The 24798-nt window shown below is 38.8% G+C and overlaps 1 protein-coding gene across 1 annotated transcript in view; it reads left to right on the plus strand.

Moving 5' to 3' along the window:
* CCDC192 (coiled-coil domain containing 192) overlaps positions 1-24798 on the plus strand; it is a 281402-nt gene that overhangs the window by 209151 nt on the left and 47453 nt on the right. Inside the window, exon 7 of the mRNA XM_061188964.1 lies at positions 7702-7834. Within this exon, the coding sequence (XP_061044947.1) occupies positions 7702-7834 (133 nt within the window). The remainder of the gene's footprint in view (positions 1-7701; positions 7835-24798) is intronic.

Raw genomic sequence — 24798 nt, forward strand, 5'->3', positions numbered from 1 at the left:
ACGTGGTTTTCTTGTCATCAAATGGACACAGACTACAGTGTCACCAATACTAGATAAAATGTCATCTATCACACATGCATCATCAGTACACATTCATAAGGTATCAGGAATGTGAACAGAATTGGGGAGGGGACTACGAAATGTCTTTGCAATGAGACCCCCAAAGTGACCTTGCCTTGCAGCACTTGGACAAATGAACCCTAAAGCAGTTCAGTTTTGATCATTGGGTTATATCTACAGTCATCAAGACTGTATATTTGTAATTTATTTGAGTATCAATTGTTTGCTTTGTTCCTATAGCATCTTTGAAGAATTCGATTTTTCTAACTGAAGCCCAGGACACAGTTTTAGTGGCACTTGATATCCCCTCTGAGTCTTTTTTTACAATATGACTTCCTATTTATTGCAGTGGATAGCTGAGAAGAAACTGAGAACAGGAAAATCAAGAAAAGAGAATGTTTAGGAAGCAATAATAACTGAACTGTTAAACACTGTCCGAGGTTTTAGATAAAAGTAGTTGGTCTCAGCGTACGTGAACTATGTATCATTGATTCTGTTGTCACTTCCCAACATCTGCTTCAGCAATTTATTCTCCTCACTTGAACTTATATTGTCAGATTAGTTTAATATTCAAGTGAATCCTCCCTTTCAAGTAAAAGAGTTAAAGAGACAAACCACATCTTGAGCTAGGAGTCAAGCTGGATGCTTTAATTCCTGGTGATTTCTCCCTATGCATTTAAATGTCTTTAGTCAAATTAACTGTCAAACATGGCTTGCAATGAACCTGACTGGAAACTTTAAATTTTCTTAGGGAGAAACTTGACTTGAGATTCTTGCCTCTTATGAAATTATTTTTATTTCCAGACATATACCAGATTAAAGGAATTGAAAAATTAAAGAATGGACAAACTGCTCATTTAATTGCACCTATAGAATATTTGACTAATAGGTATCACCGTAAAGCCCTTTGCTCAATAATTAATTGCGAAGAACCACCATCTCAGAAGTTCTACTTATAAAGATCCTAAAATAATAATATCACTATCAATATTAACTAACACAATGCCACTCAGCAATTTACAAAACATTCACCCATACACTCAGTCTCTTACTTTTAACATCGTAAATATTTTTTTATGAGATCAAATCCATTTCACCTTAAACTTGAAAATTTCTGCTGTAAAATTGTTTCAATTTTGCATTAAGAAAGCAGCAGTTTTTTAGAACACTGTATTTCATGGGAAAGTAATACACATCACAGAGAACTTCCTACTTTGCTGCTTTCTCTAATTTCTCTTAAACACTGTACAAAGCTATTTCATGCTATATGAGAATCATTTCTCCTCTTATGATAATTTTCATCTCCTCTACTTAGATTTCCTTATGATTTGTTAAGTTGTTTTGAGACCAGCTCTTGTCCTCACTAAGCCTATATCCCCTATAATTTCACTGCTCTTAGGGAAGAGTGGTGTTTCTGAAGGAGAGGGATATTTCTTGGGAAGGTTAACTTAATTAGGTTCTTTATCACACAGAAAAACCCTTCAAGGTGATTTAAGCAACTTGGTGCTTCAGGATCTTAATTTTTCAGTCCTCAAACACATGCTTGTGCTTTATGATTCAAGATAAGTCACAGATGGCCAATAGCTACAAATTTTTTCCCAGAAGGCAGCCTTAGTCAAGTTCAAAAGGAGTGCTGAGCACAGAAAAACAAAACAAGTATCTGCCCAGTAATAAAGTCATTGCAGAGAAAAAGCTCTTCATTATTTGAAGGAGGAGATTAGCAGCACTGTCATAAGGCAGATATAGGAATTCATTTTCACCACCTGTATATTCTGTGCTCTGATTTCTGTGCTCTTCCATTATGGATGTTTGCCTATGTCACCAACACCTGTAGAGGTGGGGCTGAGAAGCTGAAATTGCTTCACATACATCTTTGGCCCTTTGTGCTTTCTCTGTCGCCAGAGAGTGTTGGACTGAAAAACAGGCTTCCTAGCAGGCTCTGTTAGGTGTGTGACTTAGGTGCACTTCTCCCTGCATTCTCAGGGTGTGATTTGAGATGGTAAGCCCAAAAAGTAGATTTGGCTTTAGCAAGCACTGGCTACGTTTTCTTTTCACAAGACCTATTGAACACTCTATTTTGTTCTGTGCTGTGCTCAGCTAATAGTATAAAAACCTATTTATTGCACTGTAGGTTCTTTCTCAAAAATCTCGGCTGCAACCATTGTAAAGCAATTATACCCCAATAAAGAAGTTAAAAAAAAAAATCTCGGTTGTCAGCCTGATTAATGTTTACTGGGTAAGAATGTCGAGGCAGGGTTACACTCACATAAAGAAAGAACGTACAAGCAGTACCCGTTAATCTCAGAAATGGATTTGTTTGAGTACAGATATTCTGATGCTATATGAAAGCAAGTTGGCCGGTAGATATTGGTGCAGCTTATTTTTTTGAAGTTAGCAGGATCTCAATTACCTAAAAATTATTTCTATCAAATGTAACCCTCATATGTATCATATAGAATGACCTGAGTCCAGTACTTCCTGTTAAAAGAGGGCTTTAAGGGAAGGCTGCCTGCCTATCACGACCACCCATGCTATAAAGGCCTTGCCATCACACTTCAATACTACTCTTTTATAACCAACTCTGTTATACTGACTTTATTCTTGTACTCACTCTGTAACTATCCAAGGTTACCTTTACGAACCTGACAAAGTAATGGTGCTATTGATTAATGAAGCCTCATGTTACCATTGAAAATAAAAATCAGCATCTGGAATCAAAAGACCTTGATTCAAGTCAATTTAGCTACTTCCTTACTAGACACCATGATTAGATCTACTCAAGCTCCCTGGGACCTCAGCTCTCTCCTCTGCAAAATAGAGACGCTAACATAGATGACAATTAGGTTTCCTCAATGAGCAGCGGCTGTTGGGAGTGCAGGTTAAGGATGATGAAGCCACATGTGCAACCCGGTGTGCAGGGATCTCCACATCAAAGGCTTGCCACAGAGCCCTAAGAAACACCCATGGCACATACTCATTATCCCTGGACTTTTAAAATATTCACCTGAGGCAGTATAAACATAAAACAAAACAACAGATGTGAAACTGATGTTTTAAGCCAAGTTTTATCCAAATGCTACTCTCACTTTTAATAGTTTCATTATTAATGATGGGTTGTTAGAAGAGAAATGAAAGGAGAAAACTAGCTATACCTTCTGTATTCAAACCATTCTCTTATACGTCCTTGGTACTGAGCATTTTATCAGCGGTCCTCTGGAGACAAAACCTACCTGTTATGTATGCTCTCTAAGTGAATGAGGGTGGGCTGGATGGGGTAGATTTCAGACAAAATGGGAAGAAGCTGTGCTCTGGCAGGCCCAAGACAGAGATTCCACAGGAAGCAAGAGGCAGGGCTTTAGAGCACTCCTCATATCATTCCAGGAAGGCAGCCACCTACTTTGCCTAGGCGTTGGGCCAGCTCTGGCAGGAGATTGGATCAAGGCTATTTGTACGTCTGTTTCAGGACATTAAGTTTTGTCTACCCATACAAAGTAAGGAGGAGATCAATGCAATCAGGCAGAAAACGTAATTTAGAAGAAGAAAAAGGAGGAGGAAAAGAAGAAAGAAAAGACAAAAGTTTTGCTTTCAATGAAGTATAAATTTTATTTTTTGTAAAGTGTGACAGAGTCACCTGTAGAGAAGATACTTTAGTGTTTTAGTGGCCAGTTTAGAGTTTCCCTGATGTGTTTCAAGGAATAATGACAAAAACCAGAAAGACATATCCACTACATTGCAAACATAGCATTGGGTACTGTCATTTATGTGTTATGTCATTTAATCCCCACCAACTCTATGAAATGGGATCTAGAGCCTGAAGATGTCATGGGTCCGGCCTAATTTCTCATGGCCAATAATTGACAAAGCCCAGCTTTAGAATCCGAGGCCATGATTCAAAGTGTGTAGAAAGACCAAGAAATTTTAAACAGTGCTGGCAACTCTGTGTTGAAACTCTTCTATAAATAGTTGCCTGATTATTCCTAATTCCCACTGACTTGGTATAATGCAAGCTATTCAGCAATGTGATACAGATAAATATTTCCTTTTCAAAACACTGCACAAATACATGATTTCCTCCCTCTGTCCACCCTGTAGGAGAAGTAGGAAAAGAGCAAGGTAATAGGAATTTACCTCTAAGCTATAAAGCCTTCCTATCCTTTCAGTAATCCCTGAGGGGGGCTCCTGCTTACTAGGGAGACCATAACAGACTCCATTAGATTCAAGTACAGCACTTGGGTTGCCTGGCTAGAGGATGCCAGAAAAGCAAAGGAAAATATTATTGTTACTGAAATCATTTGATGTCTATGACTAATAAAAAACATGTTGGCAAATTGAATTTTTAGAAATCCCCAAAGGACTTGGTTAAAGCTATGAATTAATAGCATACAGTAGTTCTGTCTGGAGAAAATTTAAAAAAGAAAAAAAAGACAATGACGTTAAACTGTTTTAAACTTTATCTGAATAACCAAAAAGTCCAAACAGAAATCTTAAGCAACCAATCTAGGTCCTTTATTCAACTTTAAATTTAAATTTAAATTTAAATTTCCCCTCCCCTTTCTCTTACAGCTGAATAAGAAAGTTTATACATTTTGAGTCACATTATTCTTGAATTCTGAAGGACCCACAGGCCTTCTTGGGCTTCTTATCCAACATCTCACAAATACCAGAATTCTCTCTAAAGTATCTCTGACAGCTGTATCCACCTTAGAGACTATGAGGGCTGAGGTGTCCATTCATGCAAGTGCTGTGTCCCTGGAGGGCTAGGGGTGGAAGGAGTTGGGGGTAAGCCAGACCTCCAATTACTTCTTGACCCAGGTCCCAGAGGTTACTCTGGGCCTGCCTGAAGATGTCCACCCAGGCAGGCTCTGCCTGAGTCTGCCCAGAGCAGGAGGTCTTTGCCGGGACTCATCCTATCTTGTTATGGATTCAAGCTCTAACTGCTGGAGGGTGCTTTCTCATGCTGTGCCACAATCCGTCTCCTTGTGTTTCCTCCACATTGTTTCTCATGCTATCTCTGGAACAATACTGTTTGACTCAACTTCCTCTCCTCTTGAGTACCCCTTAGATAACTGAAGTCAACTGTCATAACTCCCCTATATACTGTCTTCTCCAAACTAAATATCCTCAGCTTCTTTCTCAGATCATAAGGCAAATAGACAAATATTATAACCATAATGAGACAAAAAACAATAACAATAAGAGAAAGACAAAAAGGTGGTCTGGAAACAGGAATTGTTTAAAAGAGTTGTCTTTTTAACTGAAAAGCTGAAAATTTTAAGTGATACTGAGGAGTGCTATATCTTTCCACTGAGTTCCTGTACGCTATCCCTTAAGTTATCCCGTCAGGATGGAAATGTAGCTCGTTAAGAGTTTTACTTAGTGACACCATGCCAGCTCCTAGGGATCAGCCATCAATTCTCACCAACTTGCATTTATTTTTGCTTTATTTAGTATCAATGCCTACTTTGAGAAAAGTTTCTGGAAGAATATTTACCTGCATATGAATAGATGTGACACAATTTCAGAATATGAATACCACCCATTAAGATTTAAGGGAGGGACAATGTAAGGAAACTAAATCCTTAGTTCCTTCTCCTCCCAAAATTTTATCATTAAAATTCCACATACAGAAAAGTTGACATGATTTTATAGTAAACACCTATATCCTTCATAGCTAGACACTACAATTGACACTTTGCTATCTTCAGTTTATCACGTATCTATCAGTTTCTCTATCCATCCATCAACCCGTCTTACCTTCCTACACATTTCAGTGTAAATCGTGCTCATCAGTACACCAAATCCCTGACACTTCAGGCTGTATATCATTATCAGTTCTTTTTTGATACTTTTCATTAGCACTCTGTTCTGAATCCCTCTTGCCATCCTTTCCCTCACTCCCTCCACTTTCCCAATTTTCGTTTCTACATCCTTCCTCCCACTTTCCATCCCCAATGTTCTAAGCAGTAAAAGCAAAGTGTGAAAACTCTGAGCATGGAGCCGTCTTGAAGCAGCATCAGGAAAGGCCCCTCACAGGTGTGATCACCATAGACCTGGGATAGATGAGGTCTGCATGAACAAGCTAATGCAAACCAATTTACGAGAGAGAAGTACAGATTAGCAAGACAATTTAATTTACTGGGAGAAACACAGCTACCAAATACTTAGGTACCTGCATCTCTTCATCAGTTCAGTCTCTCCCTGAACTAAGCTGCATGACAGGCCAAATTGTGAAGGGTTTAGGTGAACAGAGACACAGAGAAAGACAGTAAGAAGGTCTTAGTGGCATGGAGCAGAGATCTTACCAGCACTGTTTTAACAGCTGGCCAGCACGGTGTCTAACACCAAAGGGGTGCTTCATAATTAGTACAATGATAAAATGAGCACATGAATACTAACTGCCCCTCTAGCAGAACGTCTGTGGCTCAGGGCGCCTCTCACCTGGACGGGCTGAGTAAATTCTGCCCACTTCCACCCCTCTAACGTTCTTTAATGAAGTTCCCTGACCACCATTCTCCTTTGAATAATGTGTTTTCTTTTATCCAGGCATATGCCATTAATTAAGCTTTCATGAAGTCCTGTCCTGCTGTCTGTAAAATGAGAGGTCTGTGACTATCTAATCCCATCTTTGATAAACTGATTTTATTGGCTTTACTCTCAAAACAGGGAGTGATTCCCTGCTACCTGAGTCTACTCTTTTTAAAGATCGGGGAACACCATGTTCCCTGGCGAGCAAAAACTATTCCTTTCCTTATCTCGAGATTTATGTCTGATAAGAAATGTTAGTCATTTATTTTCTGGGCTTCCTAATTACCAGCCCACAAAGACTTGGCAAGGTGAGCTCTTCAGTGGAAAGGCAGCAACACAAAAATGCAAACGCAGCACTTTTCACAACAGACAGCTTCTCTGTAGTTGCAGAGAAATCCAAGTTTGATAAATCAAATCCATCGTGAGAACCATAAACGGAGCTTTCTAGTCATACAGTGTCAATGGGAATCCTTTGGTTATGTAACAACTTCTTGATGTAGTTCCTTCAAAGGTCTCGATGTCATAAATCAGATTATTTTATAGCAAGGAATTCCTGTCCTTGCTATTTCAATTGCTTGAAAACCCCCTTACCACTGACCACTTTCTCTAAATAGATACCATAGTAAATATTTATAAACATCAGCATTCCATGGTAGCGTCACATGTTTTAGAGTTTATTTGAATGCAAACCATTATGGTGTTAGGGCAAAAATGACAGAATCAAGGCTGTGATTATTTCATGTGAGTCTACTTACAGATTGGAAAAAAAATCAGATGTTTTTAGGTTTTGGCACTTCAATGGTAAAATGCAGACTGCCAACTAGAGTTCTTTTCTAATTGCCTCTATATATAAGCAGCCAAAACACAAGGCTCAGATCCAGATAAAAACCATTTAATAGGGTGAAAGATACTATGATGCAGAGAGTAGGCTTTTATTGTTGGCGATTCCAGTGCTCTGACAGGAGCACATGTACCTCAGACAGGACTCAGTCTAGATGAACAGGGAGCATTTCATCTAAGCCGGCCTTCAAAGGCCCTGTTTGTTCAGACATCATTAGTTCTTTTTATTCCTTTGATGCATCTGTCTCTAGTGATGGAAACTCTTATTTTTTTAAGAAACTAAAGCACAAAAGGAAACTGGAAAAGCTACAAACTGATTTGGCAACAGCTAAGCAAGAGGCTGCCATCACAATCCTGGAACTCAATGAGAAGATGAAGACTCTATGTGAAGGAAAGCCAGCCCCTAGAGGTCAGTATTACCATGTGACAGTCACACACTGGCCCTTGGTCCTAGGTGATGCATATAGCTTTTCTGGCAACAAAGCAGAAAGCAAGGCCACAGTGCCAGGCAGCATACTGAGCCAACAGTGTGCTGGCCTGGCCCGACCTCCCTTCTGCATGATTAGAGACAGCACGCAAACGCCTAACTCCAGGCTGGGTGTGATTTCACCGTGTGAGAGGCAGGGGATGAATAAGCAGTTCCTTAAAGAAGAGTCCCTGAGACTGAAGAGGGGACTGAAACACGTCTGAGAAGTGTCTTGTTGGGTGGCAGTGAGGGAAGAGCAGGGCCCAAGGAGGAGACCTGAGGCCCCCAGGGATGGGGCTCTGAAGTGGGGCAAGGAGAGGGGCTTGCCTAAAAGTGTAGACGGGCCGATAGACTGACTAAGACGGGCAAGGGGAAGGAAAGGAATTCGTGTTTTAACAATAGGCTAACGAGCTAGAAACAAACAGGGAAGCCTGGTTGGGAATGAAATCTGGCTGGTTCAGAAAAATTTAATAGCCACTCTGGTTTGGATTTTTAAAAGTTTTCTCTCAGAGATGATAACAAACCTGGGGGAGAAAACCCCTCAGACTGTCATCATCAGCAATAATATGAGTTCACATTTAACACTACATGGCAGGCATTTTGCTAAGTGTTTCATGTGCATTTAATTCTCAGAATAACCTCTGAAGCAAGTACATTTACGGATTCCACAAGAATAAGCCCAGGCTTAGAGATGTGGATTATTACCTTGCCCCAGGACAGACATGTATGGCAACCTGGGCAATCACCCCAGGGCGCCTGCGCAGCTCTGGGGCAGTGAGGCTATTTCTCTGCTCTGCGGCAGCGATAGCAAACCTCGTTCTGCCTGGTGGATCTCTTGTAAAACCATGATTCCTTAGGATGAATGTCTTCCTTTGATGTGCAGCACTCTTGTAAAGCCAGGAACATGCAATTGTTCTTACTCCTGCTTCCTTTATTACTCATAAGTAATTATGAAAAAAGAGGAGGAATGTGGAAATAGTAGAGGAGGACAAAGTAGGTGACGTGGTGGCTGCAGAAAGTGAGACACTCCCAGCATCCTGACCACATGGGAAACTGTTTAATATGCGTTTGGTTTTCATTTTCAATTTTGAATAGCACTTTCCCGAGATTGAAATGGCATGTAACACCATCACTTTGAAACGCAGCCTTTGCTCTTTAAACAGAACAACATAAAGACAGTTTAATTTGCTTTTACCACGTTGAAACCTAAAAGAATAAAATCCAATAGAGAATATTATGCATTTAGAGGTCTTTATTCTAAGGCATCATGGCCATATGTCAAATTGGTTGCATAAGAAGAAGCTGATGATGATTGTACAGCACATTGGAGAAAGTTCTCCAGCTCGCCTGAGAGAAGCTTTCAACTTCTCAACTGTATTTTGAATCTAGTGGAAAAAAAGATTTTATTGCAAGGTATCTACTTCTCATTACTCTCATTTTTGACAAAAATAATATCATTTGCTATCTAATGATGATTTTGTCCCTTTGAGAGTTTGATGGGTCAAAATTAAAATAGTACTGAGGCACGAGGACTCTAATGGTTGTGGAGAGAGGTTAGAGAACATTAAATCCCACCTTTGCTTCTTTGTCCATCTTTTTCTCTATATTTCTAGAAGGGAAAAAAACTACCTGTACAGGAAAAAACAAAACAAAACAAAAACCCTAATGTATTATGAACAGATATAAATTTAAATAAAGTCAAGTACTCCAAGGTCAATTATGGATGAAAGCAGGGACTCCCTTTTCAACCCATGTGTTGCTTCTTTTATTTGGTGGAGAACCTGAGTCAGTGGACTGACATACAGCAGGAAGGTCTTAAACCAAATATTTGCACAATCTTACTCTCCCATGGGTCTCATGCAGCCTCACCCTGCATTCAATAACCCAGGAGATTGTCAAGGCCGTTGTGGCCCCAGAGTAATATGAGCTCTCATTCTCAGAGACTTTGGTCACCTTGCCCTACCTCTCAATTGATTTGAAAGTAAAGTCTGAAAAGATGTAGGTAACTTTAACACACAATGAATCCCATTTAACCACTGGACAATTAGGGTTGACCCAGCTCCCACACACAGCCCTTGACCAGAACACCACTCCTTCCCTAGTTAGTCCTGTGTCCTTTTATAAAATGCTTGTTTTTGGTTTTCAGACATCTGTTTGCAAATGGCAGATGCCCCCAGTTATAATAGCTTAAGGGGAAAGGGTGATTTATTGGCACAAGTGTAAACAAACTAAGAAAGTGCATGCCATTAGCCTTAGAGTCCCATAGATTCAGGGTCTCAGATCCCATCAGGGCACCTGTGTCTCTCCACTCTGCTTCTCTCTGCATTGAGACTTTCATTCCCTCAAGTGGGATGTCAGGAGGGTCTGGACACATGGCCACAATTAACTAAGGGCTGCCCTCCTTGTCTCTCTTCCAGAGAGGAAATAAAGCATTTTTCCACCAGCTCCAGTTAGAAAAAGTGCAAGGAAATACTCTGTCCTGGCTTGGGTTGGGTACTCATCCGGGGCCATGAATCAATCTTTGTAGCCAGGTGTGGGGAAGTATGGTTGGACAAGCTTGGTCATGCACCAGCCGCCGGGCGGAGGGGCACAGGGAAATAAGGGGGGGAAAGGAGGATGTTGTGACTAGTGGCTCCCAGAAGCACAGAGGTGGACTGGGAGAAGAATACTTCCTTAAAGGAAGGGATAGCCCATTGCAGGAAAGAAAGAGTGAGGCACAAAATCAACATGTCCGATCCACTTTCAGCTGGTAATCAAGTTAAAATATAATAAAATGCTTAATGAGTCACCCATCCATGTGTATTTGCACTTTTTAAGTAGATTCTTCTTGATGAACAAAAGACCTTCATGATCCAAGAAATATATGTCTAGCAGTATAACTTCGGACCCCCATAGTAAATGGAGAGTGAACCACTTTGGGAAAGGAGACCCCTTCCAGCCTCCATCAAGGGACATCGTGGTCGCCTACTCTGAAAGCCAATCTTACTGTAACAATTGAAATTGCAAGAGGGGAAAAAGTGTTGACTCTAAGTGACATGCTATCTGGATTAACATGAAGCTACTTCTCTGCTATAGTTACAAACCAGTGCCTATAGTTATAACAAGCAGATTAAAGAGATGCATCCAAATAAATTAGAATTTCTTTTTATGCAAATGTGCACAATTTTTCCCTGTTTGGTTCATTTTCTAAGTAAGACTATTTATAAGGTTGCCATTCAACCTCTGATAAGAGGAATGTCCTGGAATACTAGGAATACTTTTAAGTATGTTCAAACTGATGAAACAGTGAGCTACCAAACTTTTTTTTAACACGTAAACACAGAAGAACTATTTCATTGGCTATGTACTTAAATTACCTCCAAGGAAATAAATGATTTTAGTCAATGGAAAGTTCAACCAAAAAGAAAAACACCTTTATTATAAAATTGGCACAGCAGGAAACTTACTTACAGCCTGATCCTTGTTTGTTGGTTTTACTTTGTACAGATAATCACGGCCCAGGGCAGATTCCTTGCCTCATCTCCACAACCTGCACCTGAAGTGCTCACAGTTTAGTTCACTCACAGAATTCAGTGAAATGCCTATTATACCCGTTCAAAGCTTGAGTCCACCTTTTGGTAAACATTAGTAGGCAGGAACCTAAGGTTAGATTTCAAAACCATCTTTGCTCCCTTTGGTTTTGGAGCACAAAGTTACTTTGTAAAGGACCTTGGTGACTAAGTCCTGTTGTTGGCACATGAGCATCAAGTCACCTGCTAAGATGAAAGCTTGTATCTTTGACCAGAACATCTGGGACCTGGTTTATAGACTTCAAGCTAGCATACTAAAGGGCATGCACTCTTCTGGATTTTTTTTTTCCTTTTAATTCTTTTCTCTTAATATGCACAGCTGCTATACCAAATAACATATATCTAGTTCCCACAGGCAAGTTCCCATTGTCCCACTGAAAGCCGTATCAACTTTAAATCATCTCTTGGTTTTACTCTCATTAAGAAGACTCTCCCAGGTAGTACAGGTATATCCCAGGGCATTACCCAGGGCTCATGGTCTGAATAGAGCCAAACACACTTTTGAGGGAGGCTTGTAATAGGATTGACTTTTCAGTGACACAAAATTATTTTTAAACACTATCCCATTAATTTTAAGAATCAAACTTGCTGTCCTACACAATTATGAAAGTCAGGAGATATATCTCTTTGCCAAAACCGCAGAGCCAACTCTAACTAGCATTCTAAAGAGTATCTTTTTATCATGATGTCCATCCCCAGGCACTCAGCCCAAACCTTCTCTCCCTCTTTTTATTTCTCCTCCTGCAAACCTCCCTGGGATCAAAACTCCTACTGCAACTAGATGTTAAGAAAACAGGGATTTGAGGGTGATAAAAATGTTCTGGAATAAGATAGTGGCAACACTTGCACAGACATTGTCAATACAGTAAGACCACTGAATTGCACACTTTAAAATGGTTAACATGGTGAATTTTATGTTATGTGAATTTTATCTCAGTTAGAAAAAAACAAACAAAACAGTGATTAAAATAATCCTCACAAAGATGTAACACCCTGTCAAGTGTATTTTAATGAGAATGCTTTGGGCCTAAATAAAATCTTGCCTTGGTAGAATTCCAAGCTTTTAGAGAGTGGTCATATTAATATTTATTGGAGTAAGGCTAGTCTTGAATAGTCGTCCATTTGTATCTAGTCTTTTAAACAATGCCATCCTCTCTTCTTCTACTGTCTCTCAGCACAGCTCTTGGAAAGGCTGCTATTCCTCAAAGTAGGAACCAATTTCTTGACTAATAGTTCTGCATACAACCTTCTTTTGCCATTGAACACAGATTTTTTTTTTACCTGTCTACCTAGAGTTTTCTAAGAAAGTAACAAGGAGGACCCTGGGATCTCACTGTTTCAACTGCTGGGACTTTGTCAAAAGCGCTGCTCACCACCCATGGCATCAGATTGCGTGAAGCTCAGTGTGACATTTGATCAAAGCACAAACAGGCAGCCTGCACTTTCCTATTGCTGCCAACTGTGTTACTGCCTTGATGGAAAGTGACAAGAACTCAGGGAAACAAAAGGTGGAGATTTTCCCACCCACATAATTATCCTTATATTTGCAGAAAAGAGTTTTCTTTTAGGTACTCCTACTGAATCCTTAGATACAGAAACTATTCCACGGTGGGATATTTCACATTTAGGCCAATAAACACCAGAAATTAACCTTAGGAAAAATGAGAGAATGTAGGAATAATAACTGCAAGGTGTGCTTTTTAAGTATAACAAGTTCCTAAGGAGTTTTAGTATTTACCTCATAGAAATAGTTTATATTTATCTTTATAATCCCCTAGTCTCATTCAGAGATTACCTGTCAGGTTGCCTCTTCCTTTGTCCACTGAAGTCTTCCTGAAATAGAGCTGTTTCCTGGAATAGAACCCCAAAGCCAAAGTCTTCTCACTGATTTCAGCACTTCCCTCAAGGATAAACAACTCCTCCAGGAGTCCCTGAAAAGCTTAGGGACTTATTACAAGAAGATCCCAAGAAATGTTACTTATTCAATATGTACAAATTGAGGGTGGTTCTAATTATCAAAAGGCCATTCTAGAGGTCTCTAGGGCTAAAAATAACTCACATAAAAACTAGTCGTCACTCAGGACTTTGTTGGCTGCAAGTGACAGAAACCAAAATGAAACTGGTATAAACAGAAATGTATGAGCTGCTAAGTAAGAATGGCAGTGAGGCTGAGCAGGGTTTCTGGACTGCTCATTTGGCTCTTCTTTGCCTGTTGGCCCCATTTGAGCTATTGCAGGCACAGATCAGGAAAGATCCCCTGGCTGCCCTGGCTTATCAATCTTTGGTGAACATCAGTTTCTGCCTGCTCAGAACTACTTCCCCCTTCTTTTAGTAACAGAAACATGGTTTTCCTTTGGGGAACTATGCCTCTCCTGTTCTCTGCAGTCCAGGGGGACTGTCAATCAGTGTCCCTTTCCTACTTAACCTAGGAAAAGTCTTGTGACTAGCTGAGCCAATCACACTTGCTTTTTTTTCTGGAACTTGAATCTTGAGTTGAGTTGAATGAGGAAGGGCAGAAAAAAGCTAGAGCTAATTCATTCCGAAGGTTGGGCCGTGCCCCCTGAAGAAATTGTCTATTTTGATACCCGTATTCTTGAGACTGACTTCACGAGGTCAAGTTGTTAAGCTTTCCTTCAGCACTGAGAGCTTTCTCATATCCTTACAATAAACTCTTTTTTTGCTTAAAGTAGTCTGCATTGGCTTATAATACTTGCAACCAAAGAACCTTAATTTGTACCCAACTAAAGGGAACAGAACTTCTTTCTCACAGAATCTATACAGAAATCTCAAGGAAGCCGTTTGACTGACTCTACTTGCATCACCCTTGGATCAACTGCTATGGCCAAGGCAATGGGATTTTATCACACCTGGGTCATGTGCCAGAGGTCAAGGGCTAGGGGACACTATCAGATAAAAGAAGATGGGAAAATTTTCTGGACAGAAGCCAAAAAAAACCCCAAATACTTTTCACTGTCCGCTTTAATCTATTTTAGTTAAAGCTCATAAACTTGGAGAATACGGCCATGAGATGAAGATCAGTTTTATCTTGTGAGGAAAGTACAAAATTTCTCTTCTTTCTCTCCCTATCATTTTCAAGTGCACATTTAAGCCCTTTCTTTGCAAAAAGTCTGGAAATCTATTTATTTTATAATTAGCAAAGGGTAAGAAGATCCATTCTGAAATTTTTGGTTGAGGTCCAGTATTTGCTAGCTATATCAGCTGTGGGAATTCAATGATGTCAGGGTCCCCTCCCTCCTTTGTTTGTAAGACTAATTTTGGAATTATACTATTATCAGGAAATGGTGCTCCCTTCCTTCTGTCCATCCCTTAGGAATAGTTTTGTTTTGTTTTGTTTTTTTAAAGTCTCCTGGCTTCTGTATCCAGAGAGTTTGGATGAAAGGGCAAGCACCAGCTAAATGTCAGACAAGGCACATGGGAATTGGAGCTTGATCAATTTCAAAGGTTTCTTACTTAACCGTGGAAACTGCTGTGATCACCAGAAGAGCATGTGCTATTTGGAAATACTGCTAAAAAACCCAGACCAGAGGCGGGAAGGAAGATGTTTCCTTCCAAGAAATGTGTAGAGAAATAGTGAGCACTCCTTTGTCACACACAGCAGATGGAGATTTCTTTGTCAACAGAAGATAAACTGGAGAGTTTGAGGTTGCAAACAACTGTCAGTCAGCTGTAGATACTGGTGCAGCCATTCCTGATACCAACCTTTTGGTGCCAAAGTACAAAAAGGGAACAATGTTCTCTCCTGTATTCCCCAGAAACCACAATGTTATTTTATTTAATGACTCAGTGTTTCCTGATAGGAGGTTGAAGTTAGAGGCTAGATACATTGGTCATATGCATAAATTTGGAGGAATGAGTGGATACTTGTGGGGGGCTTGAGCTCATCAAATCAAATTTAGAAAGGATGCCTAGGACCAGATTGTCCTGGAGAGGTGGAAAACTTCTCTTTGAAGACACAGGATTTCTTTCTGGCCAGTGGGATTGGGTTCAATTTATACTCTTATGTATATATTAGATACATATGTGCAGTGTAGTAGTCTGGAAGAATATTTGTTTTTAAAGATATACTGCCTTGGACCAGATTACCCTACTATGCCTTTAAATTTTTTCAATTAAATAAAGCCACAATTTGATACTGGACAAAGAACATAGAACTAAGAAGAAATAAAGAGCTAATGTAAGAGGCACAGCATTATTCCTGATTTGCTTAATATGCATTGGATCCAGGAGAAGTGTGTTAATCATGCTGGCATAATAATCAGTGCCTGCAAGATCTGAAAACATTATTGCTCTTCTGCAGATGCTTTCCTTAATCCCAGAAATTATCATTGAGAATGTTGCTATGATTTTCCAGTAAGACCTGAAGTCCTGCCATGACAAGCTGTCATTTCAACCTGGGCACACTGTTAGAACATCTGCTCCGCAAACATAGACAGTCTAGACATCATCCGAAGGCCCCTTTTTTCCTGGCTCATTTCTAGTGAATAAAGAAGGAACCCTGTTCCTATTCCAGGGAACTTTGTATAGAACTTGTCAAACAAAGAAGAGAGGAGCCCTCAGCCACAAACAGAAATTGTATTCTCATAAAGTGATCATTTATAACTGCAAAAGGTGAATCTCTGAGGTCAAGGAAATAGAAGGATGCAAGAGAGATGGTGGAGAGATACACATACGCTTCATGCATAGATGAAAACAAGAATTCTTATGAGTCCTCAAAGGCAGAACAAGCATTACAAGACTCAGGTCAGTAGGATAAAACTTACTTAGTTCTATAGAATCATAATATTACCTTAAATCTTAAAAGCTCCTAAATTTAAAAAATAACTGAATGGCAAAATTTTTATCACACTGAACTATGACAGGATTCTGACCTCAACTGTTTAACAAATCGTCCCTTCCAGGCCCTTACCCCAGCTGACCAGAGTAACAATTTTGATAGCTTTTTAGGGTGAATAGGTTTTTCTAATTCAAGATGAGTGCCAAGACCTCTCATCTTACGCCATGTTGCTAAGTAAATTTCTGACAAAAGGTAGTTTCAATATGCTTTTACTTTTTGTAATGTATGCCACCACCAGATACTATTCACTTTTATTTATAGTAATATATAATGTTAATTAATTCATATATAACTGTTTTTAAAAGATTACCTGCAGTTTTAAAATGAGAACTCTTTTAAAATACACTTTTCATTTCAAAGTTTTAATGTCTCATATATTTATAGTGATTATATTATTAGAACTAAAAATCAAACCACTGCCTGAGTTCTAACATATAAATTTACATCCATACTCAAAAATATTTGAAACCAGGACCATGCTACAGAATCCTAGATGTATTATCATGATACTGATAGTTAAACAGGATTGCACGAGAGAGTGGAAATGCCACATTTACCTAATTGATGTTATTTGTGGATCTGAGCAGATAAGAGCCTTGCGATCTTAGAAGTGAAGGTTAGTGGAATATAATTAACACCCCAAATCCAAGAGAACGTTGGGGGACAATGAGGGAAATACAGAGCTGACTACTATGAAAGTAAGAATCAGTGCTTATCTTTTTAAATTGTATCATCAGAAGAGAAAATATTAGAAGCAGACCTTGTATAATCCATCTATCTTAATGCTATAAACATCTTCAGATGCAAGTGGCTGATCTTTTCTTTTTTATAACCATAACTTTTCCATGTAAGTCCCAAGAGTCAGTAATTGAATTTGAGAAAAGATGTCCTTTTGAGGTTGCTTTTGATCTAAAGCCGAAGGGAAGTAATTTATTTAGCAGAAACTGTGGGTTCTAAACAAAGATATATATGTGGGAATATTGGCAAACAAAATAAAGTACCTTAATTTCTTTGTCAATAAAGCAGTATCAAGATGCTAAAAATTCACTTCAGAATAAATTCTTAAGAAAATAGAAACTGGTTTACGGTTTTATTTTTTCCTTCCCCATCAGCACATGCTACTGAACACTCTAATTTATATTACATAAAAAGGCTCTGGTCCTTCTTTAAAAACATTCCCAAAGAAAAATGAAAGACTAACTAGTCTTTTATTGCCTCAATTACATCGTTTCCTTTTGCTTAATTTAAGGCAATAAATTAATATTCTTATCCTTTCTAAATGACTGATTTCACACACGTCTTTCTACATTAGTGAAATTTTATGTATATTATTCCTTGATTTATTACATGCATCTACTGTATTAAACACATTGCTTATGAAAGTTAAGCAAGAATAAAAGAAAACTCGATTGAATTTCAAATCGAGGGAGGGTAAAAAACATAATACATAAAGATTACACTAGAAAATAAAATCCACATGAAACGGATGAAGTCCAAACCTAACTGAAAAATTTTTTTAGCATCTTTATTGGAGTATAATTGCTTTACAATTTTGTCTTAGTATCTGCTGTGTAACAAAGTGAATCAGCTATATGTATACATATATCTGCACATCCCTTCCCTCTTGCGTCTCCCTCCCACCCTCCCTATCCCACCCCTCTAGGTGGTCACAAAGCACCGAGCTGATCTCCCTGTGTTATGCAGTTGCTTCCCACTAGCTATCTATTTTACATTTGGTAGTGTATATAAGTCCATGCCACTCTCTCACTTCGTGCCAGCTTACCCTTCCCCCTCCCCATCTCCTCAAGACCATTCTCTACGTCTGTGTCTTTATTCCTCTCCTGCCCCTAGGTTCATCAGAACTATTTTTTTTCTTTAGAATCCATATATATGTGTTAGCATACGGTATTTGTTTTTCTCTTTCTGACTTACTCCACTCTATGACAGACTCTAGGTCCATCTACCTCACTACAAATAAGTCAATTTCATTTCTTTTTATGGCTGAGTAATATTCCATTGTCCATATGTGTCACATCTGCTTTACACATTCATCCGTTGATGGACATTTAGGTTGCTTCCATGTCTGGGCTATTGTAAATAGTGCTGCAATGAACATTGTGGTACATGACTCTTTCTGAATTATGGTTTTCTCAGGACATATGCACAGTAGTGGGATTGCTGGGTCATATGGTAGTTCTAATTTTAGATTTTTAAGGAACCTCCATACTGTTCTCCATAGTGGCTGTAACAATTTACATTCCTACCAACAGTGCAAGAGGGTTCCCTTTTCTCCACACCCTCTCCAGCATTTATTGTTTGTAGATTTTTTGATGATGGTCATTCTGACCAGTATGAGGTGATATCTCATTGTAGTTTTGATTTGAATTTCTCTAATGATTAGTGATGTTGAGCATCCTTTCATGTGTTTGTTGGCAATCTGTATATCTTCTTTGCAGAAATGTCTATTTAGGTCTTCTGCCCATTTTTGGATTGGGTTGTTTGTTTTTTTGATATTGAGCTGCATGAGCTGCTTGTAAATTTTGGAGATTAATCCTTTGTCAGTTGCTTTGTTTGCAAATATTTTCTCCCATTCTGAGGGTTGCCTTTTCGTCTTGTTTATGGTTTCCTTTGCTGTGCAAAAGCTTTTAAGTTTCATTAGGTCCCATTTGTTAATTTTTTTTTAAATTTCCATTTCTCTAGGAGGTGGGTCAAAAAGGATCTTGCTGTGATTTATGTCAAAGTGTGTTCTGCCTATGGTTTCCTCTAAGAGTTTTATAATATCCAGTCTAACATTTAGGGTTTTAATCCATTTTGAGTTTATTTTTGTGTATGGTGTTATGGAGTGTTCTAATTTCATTTTTTTACATGTAGCTCTCCAGTTTTCCCAGCACCACTTAATGAAGAGGCTGTCTTTTCTCCATTGTATATTTTTGCTTCCTTTATCAAAGATAAGGCGACCATATATGCGTGGTTTTATCTCTGGGCTTTCTATCCTGTCCCATTGATCTATATTTCTGTTTTTGTGCCAGTACCATACTGTCTTGATTACTGTAGCTTTGTAGTATAGTCTGAAGTCAGGGAGCCTGATTTCTCCAGCTCCGTTTTTCTTTCTCAAGATTGCTTTGGCTATTCGGGGTCTTTTGTGTTTCCATACAAATTGTAAAATTTTTTCTTCTAGTTCAGTGAAAGATGCCATTGGTAGTTTGATAGGCATTGCATTGAATCTGTAGATTGCTTTGGATAGTATAGTTATTTCACAATGTTGATTCTTCCAATCCAAGAACATGGTATATCTCTCCATCTGTTTGTCTTGTCTTTAATTTCTTTCATCAGTGTCTTATAGTTTTCTGCATACAGGTCTTTTGTCTCCTTAGGTAGGTTTATTCATAGGTATTTTCTTCTTTTTGTTGCGATGGTAAATAGGAGAGTTTCCTTAATTTCTCTTTCGGATTTTTCATCATTAGTATATAGGAATACAAGAGACTTCTGTGCATTAATTTTGTATCCTGCTACTTTACCAAATTCATTGATTAGCTCTAGTAGTGTTCTGGTAGCATCTTTAGGATTCTCTATGTATATGTATCATGTCATCTGCAAACAGTGACAGTATCATGTCATCTGCAAACAGTGACAACTTTACATCTTCTTTTCCGATTTGGATTCCTTTTATTTCTTATTCTTCTCTGATTGCCATGGCTAAAACTTCCAAAACTATGTTGAATAATAGTGGTGTGAGTGGGCAACCTTGTCTTGTTCCTGATCTTAGTGGAAATGGTTTCAGTTTTTCACCACTGAGAATGATGTTGGCTGTGTGTCTGACATATATGGCCTTTATTATGTTGAGGTAAATTCCCTCTATGCCTACTTTCTGGAGGGTTTTTATCATAAATGGGTGTTGAATTTTGTCGAAAGCTTTTTCTGCATCTGTTGAGATGATTATATGGTTTTTCTCCTTCAGTTTGTTAATATGGTTTATCAAATTGATTGATTTGCGTATATTGAAGAATCCTTGCATTCCTGGGATAAACCCCACTTGATCATGGTGTATAATCCTTTCAATGTGCTGTTGGATTCTGTTTGCTAGTATTTTGTTGAGGATTTTCGCATCTATGTTCCTCATTGATACTGGCCTGTAGTTTTCTTTCTTTGTGACATCTTTGCCTGGTTTTGGTATCAGGGTGATGGTGGCCTCGTAGCATGAGTTGGGGAGTGTTCCTCCCTCTGCAATATTTTGGAAGAGTTTGAGAAGGATAGGTGTTAGCTCTTCTCTAAATGTTTGATAGAATTCGCCTGTGAAGCCATCTGGCCCTGGGCTTTTGTTTGTTGGAAGATTTTTAATCACAGTTTCAATTTCAGTGTTTGTGATTGGTCTGTTTATATTTTCTGTTTCATCTTGGTTCAGTCTCAGAAGGTTGTGCTTTTCTAAGAATTTGTCCTTTTCTTCCAGGTTGTCCATTTTATTGGCATATAGTTGCTTGTAGTAATCTCTCATGATCCTTTGTATTTCTGCAGTGTCTGTTGTTACCTCTCCTTTTTCATTTCTAAGTCTGTTGATCTGAGTCTTCTCCCTTTTTTTTTTTTTGATGAGTTTGGCTAATGGTTTATGATTTTGCTTATCTTCTCAAAGAACCAGCTTTTAATTTTATTGATCTTTGCTATTGTTTCCTTCATTTTTTTTCATTTATTTCTGATCTGATCTTTATGATTTCTTTCCTTCTGCTAACTTTGGTTTTTTTGGTCATTCTTCTTTCTCTAATTGCTTTAGATGTAAGGTTAGGTTGTTTATTTGAGATTTTTCTTGTTTCTTGAGGTAGGATTTTATTGCTATAAACTTCCATCTTAGAGCTGTTTTGCTGCATCCCATAGGTTTTGGGTCATCATATTTTCATTGTCATTTGTTTCTAGGTATTTTTTGATTTCCTCTTTGATTTCTTCAGTGATCTCTTGGTTACTTAGTAGCATATTGTTTAGCCTCCATGTGTTTGTATTATTTACAATTTTTTTCCTGTAATTGATATCTAGTGTCATATCATTGTGGTTGGAAAAGATACTTGATACCATTTCAATTTTCCTAAATTTACCAAGGCTTGATTTGTGACCGAAGATATGATCTATCCTGGAGAATGTTCCATGAGCACTTGAGAAGAAAGTGTATTCCCTTGTTTTTTATGGAATGTCCTACAAATATCAATTAATTCCTTCTGGTTTAATGTGTCATTTAAAGCTTGTGTTTCCCTATTCATTTTCATTGTGGATGATCTGTCCATTGGTGAAAGTGGGGTGTTAAAGTCCTCCACTATTATTGTGCTACTGTTGATTTCCCCTTTTATGGCTGTTAACATTTGCATTATGTAGTGAGGTGCTCCTATGTTGCGTGCATAAATATTTACAATTGTTGTATCTTCTTCTTGGATTGATCCCTTGATCATTATGTAGTGTCCTTCTTTGTCTCTCATAGTAGTTTTTATTTTAAAGTCTATTTTGTCTGATATGAGAATTGCTACTCCAGCTTTCTTTTCATTTCCATTTGCATGGAATATCTTTTTCCATCCCCTCACTTTCAGTCTGTATGTGTCTCTAGGTCTGAAGTGGGTCTCTTGTAGACAGCATATATATGGGTCTTGTTTTTGTATCCATTCAGCCAGTCTGTGTCTTTTGGTGGGAGCATTTAATCCATTTACATTTAAGGTAATTATCGATATGTATGTTCCTATTCCCATTTTCTTAATTGTTTTGGGTTTGTTTTTGTAGGTCTTTTCCTTGTTGTGTCTCCTGCCTAGAGAAGTTCCTTTAGCATTTGTTGTAAAGATGGTTTGGTGGTGTTGAATTCTTTAACTTTTGCTTCTCTGGAAAGGTTTTAATTTCTCCATCGAATATGAATGAGATCCTTGCTGGGTAGAGTAATCTTGGTTGTAGTTTTTTCCCTTTCATCTCTTTAAATATGTCCTGCCACTCCCTTCTGGCTTGCAGAGTTTCTGCTGAAAGGTCAGCTGTTAACCTTATGGGGATTCCCTTGTTTGTTATTTGTTGTTTTTCCCTTGCTGCTTTTAATATATTTTCCTTGTATTTAAGTTTTGATAGTTTGATTAATATGTGTCTTGGCGTGTTTCTCCTTGGATTTATCCTGCATGGGACTCTCTGCATTTCCTGGACTTGATTGACTATTTCCTTTCCCATGTTAGGGAAATTTTCAACTATAATCTCCTCAAATATTTTCTCAGACCGTTTCTTTTTCACTTCTTCTGGGACCCCTATAATTCGAATATTGGTGCATTTAATGTTGTCCCAGAGGTCTCTGAGACTCTCAATTCTTTTCATTCTTTTTTCTTTATTCTTCTCTGAGGTAGTTATTTCCACTATTTTATCTTCCAGGTCCCTTATCTGTTCTTCTGCCTCAGTTATTCTGCTATTGATTCCTTCTAGAGAATTTTTAATTTCATTTATTGTGTTGTTCATCATTGTTTGTTTGCTCTTTAGTTCTTCTAGGTCCTTGTTAAATGTTTCTTGTATTTTCTCCATTCTATTTTCAAGATTTTGGATCATCTTTACTATCATTACTCTGAATTCTTTCTCAGGTAGACTGCCTGTTTCCTCTTCATTTGTTTGGTCTGGTGGGTTTTTACCTTGCTCCTTCATCTGCTGTGTATTTCTCTGTCTTCTCATTTTGTTTAACTTACTGTGTTTGGGGTCTCCTTTTCACAGGCTGCAGGTTCATAGTTCCCATTGTTTTTGGTGCCTGCTCCTAGTGAGTGAGGTTGGTTCAGTGGCTTGTGTAGGCTTCCTGGTGGAGGGGACTGGTGCCTGTGTTCTGGTGGGTGGGGCTGGATCTTATCCTTCTGGTGGGCAGGGCCACATATGGTGGTGTGTTTTTGGTGTCTGTGAACTTATATAACTTTAGGCAGCCTCTCTGCTAATGTGTGGGGTTGTGTTCCTGTCTTGCTAGTTGTTTGTCATGGGGCATCCAGCACTGGAGCTTGCTGGCCTTTGGGTGGAGCTGGGTCTTAGTGTTGACACAGAGATCTCTGGGAGAGCTCTCGCCGATTGATATTACATGGAGCTGGTAGGTCTCTGGTAGTCCAATTCCTGGACTCAGCTCTCCCACCTCAGAGGCTCAGGGTGGGCACCAAGACCCTGTCAGTGTCATGGCTGACAGGAAGAAAAAAAAGGAAAAATAAAAAATAAACAGATGGAATCCAAACCAAATCGTAAAAGCAAAACTTTCTACCTGTCAGACTGGCTTCTGTTCAAGATTTCCAAGCTGTTGCAATTCTGAAAGTCATTCTCATCTCTGCTCTTCTCCAGTCCTTCTGAAAATTATGAACCAGAAACTAATCTAGATCCGTGGATTTCAGTAGTAAAAAGCAGTCCAAAATGTCTTGCTTCATGGAGTTTATACAGGAACTGTATTAGCCAGCACTTTTCATCTTAGACTCCCCAGCCTCCAGAACTGGTCTTCCTAAAGCCAGGCCACCTGGAGCAGCAACTTCTTCTTGCCACGGCTGTTTTAAGTTAGATTTTCAATGCCGCTTCCATGAAACTCTTGGCTTAGCTGGGCAGCGCGGCTGGGGGTCTGACTCTGATCGCCACCGTCCACCCAGGGCTAATTGAAATGTTACAGCCATGTGCAACTATTAGAAATTTCCCCCAAAGTGCCACTCTGCTCGGTTCGTGAAGGCTTTGCACCAGCTATTTCCTCTTTGTAAGATGCCTTAACCCTTTACCCCTCTCCCAACCCTGTCCCCTTCGTGTCTTCTGATCCTTCTTCAGAAAGTCTTTTGCAACCACTTCCATGACCACTACCATCTCCCCACCCACTCACTAGCCTTTCCATGAATTATGCATCCATAAGCCTTGTGCATACCACAGTCATAACATCTATTATATAAATATCTCTTTATCTTTCTTTACTAACAGACCTAGAGTTTCCTTGAAGAGAAACAGAGATGGCATCTTACTTTTTCTTTGTATCCACAGTCTAGCACAGTGCCTGATACTTAATGGTCATGAAATGTTGGATGGATGGACATTGAATAAAATTTAATGGAATTCTGTCCTAGTGTTCTGTTGCCTAATATGGTTATGAACTCCTAGGCATTGGAGAAAGTTTGCTTATAAAATTAAAAATTTAAAGCCAACCTGTGTGGCAGATTTACCAGGGAACAGATTGTACTTTCAGATTGCCAGTAATATCTGTAGGACCACTAGCACAGATGCTGGGTCCCTGGTAGAAGGAGATTATCAAATCCTAGGATTGATTTAAAGTATTACTGATTCTTCTACACTGTACTGTAACAAGCTGATATTGATTTATCTCCAACTATGTTATTTTATGACTTTTCACTTCACCATTTCAACTCATACTATGGTAAATACATATATTTAGATGGCATAAAATCTAGGACTCAGGGTTCAGATCCGAGCGTTATCATTAAACTGGCCAATCCTGAAAAACTAAACTGAACGTTAGATCCAAAGTCCTTTCT

This window comes from Eubalaena glacialis, chromosome 4 (assembly GCF_028564815.1).
Source record: "Eubalaena glacialis isolate mEubGla1 chromosome 4, mEubGla1.1.hap2.+ XY, whole genome shotgun sequence".
Taxonomy (NCBI): domain Eukaryota; kingdom Metazoa; phylum Chordata; class Mammalia; order Artiodactyla; family Balaenidae; genus Eubalaena; species Eubalaena glacialis.